Genomic DNA, 9,934 nt, shown 5'->3' on the forward strand with positions numbered 1-9,934 from the left:
CCGTGACTACCGTGAGAACACTATTAATAACGATTCGAAATCCCAGGCAAGATATCGTTCATCGTTTTGGTATTTTATTTAATGGCCACCGAACGACAGCTTGGAAGTTAGCCCAAAAGAAAACATTAAACAAAGACTTTAATTGATTGTGGTCATACGTAACATTAGTACCAACTCTTTGGGATAAAAAAAAGAAAAAAATTGATGGACGTCAATTTGATGTCCCTAAAGAGGCCTTTTCGCGCCAACTCTGCAATTTGTCTTCATCATCGTGATTAAAGCATGATTAGTTTTAAAAAAAAATCAGAATGTTCTTTAGATAAATGTTCGTTCGACTCTAAAAGATTTTTTAGATACAACTGCCAACCCGTAAAGCTCGAAACTGTGAAAATTGATCTTCTTCTCCTTCTGCTATTTATTCTCTTTTGAAAGAAAAAACAATGCTTTACCCATGCAACTGGATCGCCTTTTATATGATGACAAGAGACAACAGAAATAGAAATGTTCATGCAAAGTTTTGACAGATGCAGGAGGAACTTGAACTAATGCCATGGAATAAATGGATCACATTGAACAACTTAAGGAACTTCCAGTTTTGGGAAAAGTACACTAGAAGTGCCATAACTTTTGTACGGCGTTCAGCCATAACTTTCAAAACGTTCACTTAAGTGCCATAACTTTTAAAAATCGTTTACTTGAGTGCCATGTTGATGTGGCAACCGGAAAATCTGACGTGGCAGCCGAAAAAGTTACTGTAGACGCCGGAAAAGTTACTGTAGCAAGCCGAAAAAGTTATTGTAGATGCCGGAAAGATGACGTGGCATGCCGGAAAGCTGAAGTGGCACGCTGGAAAAGTTACTGTAGCACTCAAGTGAACGATTTTGCTCCGACGTAGCACTCAAGTGAACGATTTTTGAAAGTTATGGCACTTAAGTGAATGTTTTGAAAGTTATGGCACTTAAGTGAACGCCGTACATAAGTTATGGCACTTCTAGTGTACTTTTCCCTCCAGTTTTTTCCAATTATTTAGGCTGCTCTTAAGGTTGTATCATCAACTTCGTTCAGCAACAGTGAGTCCTTTTTTAAGCGAATTTCGTGTCGGGTTGAATGTACATGAGAGCAAATTATCATGATGATGGAATTACTGACTCTGCCCAAAAAAAAAAAAAAATTACTATGGTCATAAGTGGTCTTGGTCTTTTTATACTAGCCATTCACCTAGCTACACATCCGAAATTGCAAAACGGACTTGGAATGCTTTTGCCGATGCTAATTTGTGAAACTGCAAGGGGGATTAACTACTATGTGCTTTTCTTTCTTTGTTTCATTTTTTTATGTTGCTTTTAGATATAACATTGATGTTGTGGCCAAAAGAGACTTAATACAATAAAATCGACAAACGATCCTCCCATCTGGAGCACGGGCTAACAAAAGTGCTGGTGCACATGATAAGAACAAAATAAGAAAATTATGATTATATAAGAGTTTTTGGGTGACTAACAATCTGTTTTGTGGTAGGATTCGACGCATAATTACAACAAAATAAAGTGTACAAGCAATAGAGAGAAATCGCCATTCAAGGTTTTATTCTGTACCACACCCCAATATTTTGTACCACCAAAAAAAAAAAATGACGTGCTTATAGGGTCCACTCCTTTAAGAACTTATGGCGCTAAACATATTACCGTTCTCATAGTCACCTAAAAATTGTTATCGTTAGCAAAGTCCGTCCCGATCAATTATAAGAAGTCATTAAATAATGGGCCGGTTGTCGAGGCCGATGGGTAGCAATCGTCGAGGAGGAGTGTGGACCCCAGGAAGGCAATGGCTGAGGGAGTTGTTTCGAGCCAATTCGAAGGCGTCCCCAGATTCCAAGTGTGAACCCATGGAAAATACGAAACGACCAACGTGCTGAGAGAGATTAAAATATACAGCATAGTCGAGTAATCATGCCTTGCCTCCAGCTTTCCCTTCTTACTCTTCACCAGCCACGCTATAAATTTGGCAAAGAGATAGTCCAGTAATCATTTCCTGCTCAAACCTATCTGTAGTAGTCGAGTAATCTTTCTGGTGACAAGTAAACCACTGTGCTTTCCCTCACCTTGAAAGAACAAAATGACACCTTTCTGGCATTATCTCACGCCCGTTCTAATCTCTGTGGCTGGGTACTTCATTGTTACGAAGAAGAATCGGAGGACCATCCCTCGCTCACAAAACGAGGATACTGGAAAACAAAGTGATTCTGAGCTATCTGCTTCCTACTACACCTCTGTGTTAGGAAATAATTACTACGTGTTCTTGAGCTTTAGAGGCCCTGATACTCGTGATGGCTTCGTCGATCACCTCTATCATAAACTCGTGGACGTGGGCCTGCACCATCCAGACTACGTGTTCAGAGATGACGAGAAGCTCCGCATTGGCCAGCCAATTGCTGAAAATCTTGTCGATGCAATCGAGCGCTCTAAGATTTCAATCCCAATCATCTCAGAAGATTATGTTGGTAGTAAATGGTGCCTCCGCGAGCTCATTAAGATAATGGAGTGCCATGAACACAGAGATCAAATAGTCTTGCCCGTGCTTTACAAGGTGAAAACCAGTGATGTGAAAACCATGGGGGGGAAATTTGGAGAAGCCTTCCGACGCGAGAAGTTTGACAAAAAGTTCGAGGAAAAAGCGAAGGCAGCACTCCAAAAAGCAGTTAAACTTACAGTATACAAATTACACGATCATAACGGGTACGTCGTTTACCCTGTTGGAAGAAGAATATTTCTATTTGTCATCCTTAATCCTTGTTTTATGGAGCCATTAATAAGTTCTCATCTGTTGTCTTATCTGACAGGCGTGAAGGGGAATTAGTAAAGGCACTCATAAGAGCGATAATGCTCAAGCAGCTACATGATTTTCTACCGTCTTTTCCCAAGGACTTGGTTGGAATTGATGATCATGTGGCTAGGGTTAAGAATTTGGCGGATACTGCTTCTCCGGAAACTCGAATTATTGTGATTTATGGGATTGGTGGCATCGGTAAGACGACTCTAGCTACATTCATCTATAAAGAGCTTTTTGATAAATTTGATTGCCACAGCCGTCTCGATGATATTAGAGAAACAATTAAAAACAAGGGTATGGAGTATGTCCAATCTCTATTAGCATCACATATAACAAAAAGTAGAGTGCATGATTTTGGGATTGAAATGATCAGACTTTGTTGTTCAAAAAAGAAGGTACTTATTCTTCTTGATGATGTGGATAGTCGAGCCCATCTTGATAATTTGATTGGAGGCTGTGATTTCGAGTCTGGGAGTCGGATCATTATTACTTGTCGAGATAAGGCTCTCTTGAAGCCTGAATATAAAGGGTATGAACTCAAAGAAATGAATAGGGAAGACTCTTTGCTTCTGTTTAGGAAATGTGCATTCGAAGGGGAACAACCTCCAATAGAACACGTGGCTCTTTCCAGTGATATTGTTGCCACCACGGGAAGGATTCCCTTAGCTCTCGTGATTATAGGTTCATTTCTCAAAAGAAAAGATAAAGGCATATGGATAGAGACGCTGGAGAAATTGAAGAAGGTGCCTCATATCGATGTACAACAAAAGTTGAAGATAAGTTACAATTCATTAGGATATGAGGAACAACAAATGTTTCTAGACATAGCATGCTTTTTCGTTGGAATTGACAAAAGAATTGTCGCCTACCTGTGGAATGATCTCCATTATCGTGTAGATTTCGGATTAGAAAGGATGATGGAACTTTCGTTAATGAAAGTTAATGATAACAATGAGTTGAGAATGCATGATCACCTAAGAAATCTAGGCAGAGCTATCGCCCGTCCAGTAGATAAGGAGCCTTGGGAATGTAGCAGACTATGGGACGAGGAAGCCACAACAGTGCAACGAAGCAAGGTAACAATCATCTCTACTTTTGGCCTCTACCATGTTCTCTAATGGCGGTCCCTCATATTATTATTCCTATTGTTGTCTTACTCTAGATCATTGACCAGTGTCAACATATTCTGAGCATTTCGGTGGTAAAAGCTACATCCAATTTTGGCCTTTAGTTCATGAAAAGTTTGCACTCGTGACTACATGTCATCTCTTGATGCATAATTAAGAGACTCAGAAAAGGGGTATTACAATTGTGTATTATTATCTATATCTATATTGCTCTTTTGCTGTCTTAACATCATTTTCTAGCAGTTTTGTTCTGCTTCTTACAAAGATTTGGAGATTTAATTATTCAAATATCGTTTAAGCAAGATGATATTGTAAAACACTATGCATAGAAGTTTTCTAAAATTTGATGCCGATTAATTTATATTTTTTGACCAAATAACAAGAACTTTATCATTGCTCATCATTGAATATATGCAGGTTCTACTTTATAGCAAAAGAAAAAAAGAAAAGAAAGATTTCAGTTAAATTATTTGCACCTAATAACTACTGGCTATCGACTTAAGAAATAATCAATATGAAGTAATAAGATCTTATGTAGCGATTTCATATGTCAAAATAATTTCTACAATTTGTTTTCTAGCATTTCTTATGCATGTTTTCAACGAAAATGCAATATGATAATATAAATGCATGATACTACGAAAACAAGAAATTTGGTTTCAATTGCATTACCCAGGGAATGTCACTATCATAATTGAAGAAGCACCTTGAAATCTATCAATTTTGTTGAATAATCTGGAAATGTATAGCTATAATTGTGTTAGTTGCTAACTTGAAAAAACACTACGGAACTTGGATGACTCTCACTCTATAGTTAACTTGGAAAATTCTTATTTATCATGTCGCATATAGGAACGATACACTTCAAAAAATTCAAATTGAATTTTTTATTGCGAATGTAGCTTTTCTTTTATTATGGCTTAGACCAAGTTATAGTACAATTAACAAATTGGATAATAAAATTTTGGAAGACTGTTCAAGATACATTAATTATAGAGTAAGTGGCACAATTAAGGTAATTGGTTTAATTATGAGCTTTGCCTGCGTACATGGATCGATCATGTTTATTCATATGAAAGGTGAGAACTAACAGTATTTCGATACGTGACGCAATAGCATAAAGCTATTCTACCCAGCTTTCATACTATATACTGGTGTTTCTTCCCGTGCTGTGCACGGATATAGTCATAGGTATTTTGAGCACGTAATTCAGCAATAATGAATATGGCGCAAAATCAAGCTACAGTAAATTACGGCCAAAATAGACGAAGGCAACATCTGAACATGATTTTGCACATGTTTATACATAGTAATTTTCGACGAAAAATTTTAAAGTAGCTGCAGGAGAAAATAAGAAATGAGAGAATGCAGAAAAGGAAAATAATAATGATGATCGCAAACCTTGCATAGCGCTGCAGTGTGTGTTTTTTTTTTAATAATCAATTTTTCTATTTTAAAAAAGAGTTTTTGTGAATTATTCTTCTCTTAGTTAGTTGTGTTTTAATTTGAAAGTTGTTTCTTTTTTCCAATGAAATGAAAAAACGCAGCCGTCTATTGAAAAAGAAATAAATATGCAGAGAAAAATCGACCAAACACTCTCGTTCCCATTCAGCCATATGCCAAAATGAACCATTTTTTATGAATGGAAAGGAAATAAGTTGTCATGCTTTTATGAATGCATAAATGCTTGTAACAAATCCGATTAGGTACTCCTTTTTTTTTTTTTTTTGGGGGGGGGGGTTGGTCCAAAAGTTTAACATTTCTTACAATTGAAAAAGGACCGTATGTGGTCTGGTGGAGCGAATACTTGGTAGTCAATGCCACGTGTGTTACCGATTTAATCTGATAAGTTATAAGAAACCTAGACATGTTACATCATTGTGCAGTTACAAGAAGATCACACATAGTGTTCAGACGTATGCTAATAAAAGGCGGTTGGGTGGTACACTATTCCATGTTTAATGACACTTTATTCATGTCATGATCGGGGAATGCCCTGTGCTGATATTTGCTGCCCTCAATTTTTTTTTTTTTTTTTTCTGTAGTTGGAAAACAGATATGTAGAGGCACTGAGTCTGAACAAAAAGGGCTCAAGCATGTTCATGGAGCAAGATCGCTTTACAAGAATGCCTTACCTGAAGTTCCTTCGTCTGAGTGAAGTGGGTTTTCATGAAGATATTAAGGATTCACTTTCTGAATTAAGATGGCTAGAGTGGGAGAAGTGTCCTGCTTCTTTCGTGGCGACCAATGTTGATTTGGAGAAATTACTGGTACTTAATTTATCATGTGGTTCTATTAGTCATGATTGGGGAGGATGGACTTCAATCAAGGTAAAGATAAGAAACGCTCTATCTCTTTTGTTACATTCGGATGATAAATCATTCTATTTCTGATAGCTAATCCATGGAAAATGTTTCTTTCTTTTTAGATGGGGAAGTTGAAAGTTCTCAATCTTTCAAGTTGCACACATCTAACGAGCACCCCTGATCTCTCTGCACTAAAAAATTTAGAGAGGCTAAACCTGGAAAATTGTGCAAATTTGGAGGCAATCGGCGATTCCATTGGATATCTCAAGTGCCTCGTTTCCTTGAACTTGAGGGATTGTCGGAAGCTCGGCAAGTTACCCGACCCCAAACTAGGTGAACTGGAGAATTTGGAGGAACTTCTCGTCGACAGGACTGGCATAACCGAATTCCCTGGTTGTATACAATCTCTGAAGAAGCTGAAGACGCTTAGTGCCGTGGGTTGCGGTCAACTGACGGTAGTTCCAACACAACTGGGAGAACTGAAGGGCCTCGTTTCTTTGAACTTGGGGGCATGTGATAAACTCGCAGTGCTACCTGAAGAAATAGGCAAATTGGAAGAACTGAAAGAAATTAATATAAGCGCGACTGCCATAAAGAAACTTCCTCCAAGTATAGGTTGTTTGAAGAAGCTGGAGATGCTTGATGCCTACGGTTGCCAATCATTGGATGGACTTCCCGACTCAATTGGCCGTCTGGTAAATTTGTCGACCCTCGACTTGAGACGCTGTTACAGTTTAAAAATACTTCCAGAAAGCATCGGATCCCTTGTGAAATTACGGCGCTTATTGTTATACAACACACTGAGGCTTCCAAATGGTAATGGTGATGCCCCAGTAGAGAATCGCATCCCGGATTCAATTGGTTGGTTAGAATGCTTAACTAAATTGGACTTGTCATGGACAGAAATTTCGGAATTACCTGAATCTGTTGGGGATTTGAAAAACTTGAAAATTTTGAAAATTGAACGATGTGTGAATTTGACAACTTTACCTAGTACCCTTGGCAAGTTGGGCAAACTTGAAGAATTAGATGCCTCCAATTGTCAGAGACTGGAAGGGGAAGTTCCTATAGCTGGGATGTCTTCACTAAGGATCCTTCAGTTACGCGGTACGCTCGTTTCTGGCTTTCCTGACTCAATCGATAAGCTTTCTCGTCTTGAAAAACTTGATTTATTGTGCTGCAAGATGCTTCGATCACTGCCGCAAAGCTTCGGTAAGCTGCCTTCTCTGCAACACCTTGATTTAACTTATTGTGAGAAACTTCAGTCGCTGCCGGAACTTCCTCCCAGTCTAGTAGTTTTGAAAATCACCTGTCAGCAACGCACATTGCCTCAGCTTTCTCACCTAATCCATCTAAAAGAACTCGCTGTTGAGCATTGCCCATCGCTGGAATCCATGCCAGAGCTTCCCTCACGATTACTGAAGCTTCATGTCGACAGCAGTGCTAAGTTGGAAGACTTGCCAAGTTTGTCAAGTTTGGGATACTTGTCAGAATTACATCTCAAGGAGTGCAGTGTGCTGACAAAGATCGAGGGCCTGGAAGCGTTAAGATCCTTGGAAGAACTAGATGTATCTGGATGGAGGAAGTTGTCCGACCTTGAGGGCCTTGAATGTCTAGAGTCTTTGAGACGCTTAACCATTGATTTCCGCAAGTCAGATGCTCCACTGTGGAATGATGATCTAAGCCTGGTCAGATTGAAAAACTTGGAAGCGCTGAGAATACGGGGCTGTCGGTACCTTAGAAGCCTGGACCTTTCGCAATCAGCAACACATCTGAAGCGATTAAGCACTAGCGGATGCAGCAATCTAGTCGAAATCAAAGGCCTTTTGAGTTTGGCAAACTTGGAAAGTTGGAATAACCACGGTTGCACATCGCTTGCCATACCAGACCGCTCGTGCTTTCCTAAAATAAAAGAATCCCGCTGGGGAGATTGGGAGAGGCGAACATGGTGAAATGAGGGATTCAACTGCAAGGCCTCAGCAAGTTGTCCACATCTGCCGAGCTGTGTATACTTAAAATGGGATGACGCGGGTCGCGTTTCCTTTCAAAGGTAAATAAAGCAGATCACACTATTCATTGTCAAGATGTATTTGCCAATTTCACCAGCACTTCCTACCTGATTTAGACCATTTTTCCTTGATAGCCCCCTGTATTTTACTCGTCTTTGAGAAGTTCAAGGAATGGGAGACCCTGGTCGTGGAAGTTGAAACGATGCTTCAAGGGCATCGTGCTTTGGATCATGGGAGCAGTACATAGTAAATTTACGAAGTAAAGTACAAGAATTTAGCGAAGTTTTAATAAATCAGTAAATTACCGATATTTTTGTCAGCTGAAAATTTTCTATCTTTAATGCATTGACAAAGTTGATATTAGCAACTTACACAGTAGGTGGTTTAATATTTAATCCCAATAAAAAAGATGGATTATTAGTTTAAAAAAAGGGGCAAAAATGATGGATTGAAAACCTTAATTGTACAAACCAAACATACTTTCAACAGAACAAAAGCGAAATTTTTTTCCTTCACAATGAAACTTTTAATCAACCGGGTTTGCTTGTTCTTTTCTCTAGCTTGTCTGTTTCATTTTGGGCCTATAATACTTATTATCCAAAATTTCAAACTTTCTGATGAAAGGGGAGGAAAAGATCGATAGTTTTTATTTTTATTTTTTCTTTTTGTCTCTTTTGCATAAAATAATTAGGTTGAATTTTGTTAGTTTTTGGGGAAGCGTAAATTGATATTTGGTCAGGGTGTATTGTTTTGGCTATTTACGGCAAGAAGCCGAGATAAGTAGAAACACTTTTTTATTGAGTGGAAAATAATTACAAGGCTATTGGGTGTTTGACTAGTTTTTTTCTCTTCATCTATTCTTACAAGAGCACTATCAAGCCTATTTATAGGCAGATTTCACCTACATTGCCATCTACATACGGTGAATACATGCCCCACGTGTCTTTATTGCTAACCATGTACACTTTGACTTGTCAACCAAGATTTTTCTACATACTCTAGATAATTCTATACTATTCCTTTACCGTATGAAGACTAGATACTTTTAGGATTATTCTGGATTTTTCTGGTAAATGGATCAGTTCTTAACAAATTTATTTAGTGACAACAGGGTATTGTTTTCCTTCTCCTACGTGATTCAAGGACGGAGAAGCTGATCCAGGAGTCCGACGTGATGCTTGGGAGAAAGAATTCTATTGACAATGCCAACAGTGATCAGAACTCCTTCAAGTACGTCAGATCTCAAGAGCCATCAAGTAAGATTGTTCATCCTGGATAAGCTATCAATGACAATCACTGGCACCGTTGCAGCATGATTCCGTGCTAATCAATTTAGGGACAACAAGTTGATCTGCAGGAGCTGCTAGTGCCTTTCTTAATGATGGTTTTTTTCAGTTTTTGAAGTAGCTATTTGAATTGATGCAGTTCATGAAGGCTGTAATTTGTAGTTATTGTTCTTGACGGTTCAGCCAGCTTGAGACTCTGAATCTGTAGTCATCCAACCCCTAATTTTGTCATCGAAGGATTGACACTCGACATCAATGTCCTTATGAACTTGTTGAGAAATATATCAACCATCATTATGTGATTCCCCGACATTGAAGATTGAACGTCCTAACTTTCGAAACAGGGGGGCGTCTATGTGGAGTTTCAGGATTTGGCA

General features: G+C 38.7%; 1 protein-coding gene across 1 annotated transcript; it reads left to right on the forward strand.

Annotated features, from left to right (window-relative positions):
• Positions 1 to 1,907: 1,907 nt before the first annotated feature.
• Positions 1,908 to 9,562, forward strand: LOC115732198 (disease resistance protein RPV1-like). Its single transcript, XM_048278080.1, has 6 exons — positions 1,908 to 2,735; positions 2,840 to 3,905; positions 6,002 to 6,286; positions 6,385 to 8,312; positions 8,435 to 8,517; positions 9,383 to 9,562. The coding sequence occupies exons 1-4, from the start codon at positions 2,116 to 2,118 to the stop codon at positions 8,212 to 8,214; spliced, it is 3,801 nt and encodes a 1,266-aa protein (XP_048134037.1). The 5' UTR covers positions 1,908 to 2,115; the 3' UTR covers positions 8,215 to 8,312; positions 8,435 to 8,517; positions 9,383 to 9,562.
• The last annotated feature ends 372 nt before the right edge of the window (positions 9,563 to 9,934 follow it).

Source organism: Rhodamnia argentea, chromosome 4 (assembly GCF_020921035.1).
Source record: "Rhodamnia argentea isolate NSW1041297 chromosome 4, ASM2092103v1, whole genome shotgun sequence".
Taxonomy (NCBI): Eukaryota; Viridiplantae; Streptophyta; class Magnoliopsida; order Myrtales; family Myrtaceae; genus Rhodamnia; species Rhodamnia argentea.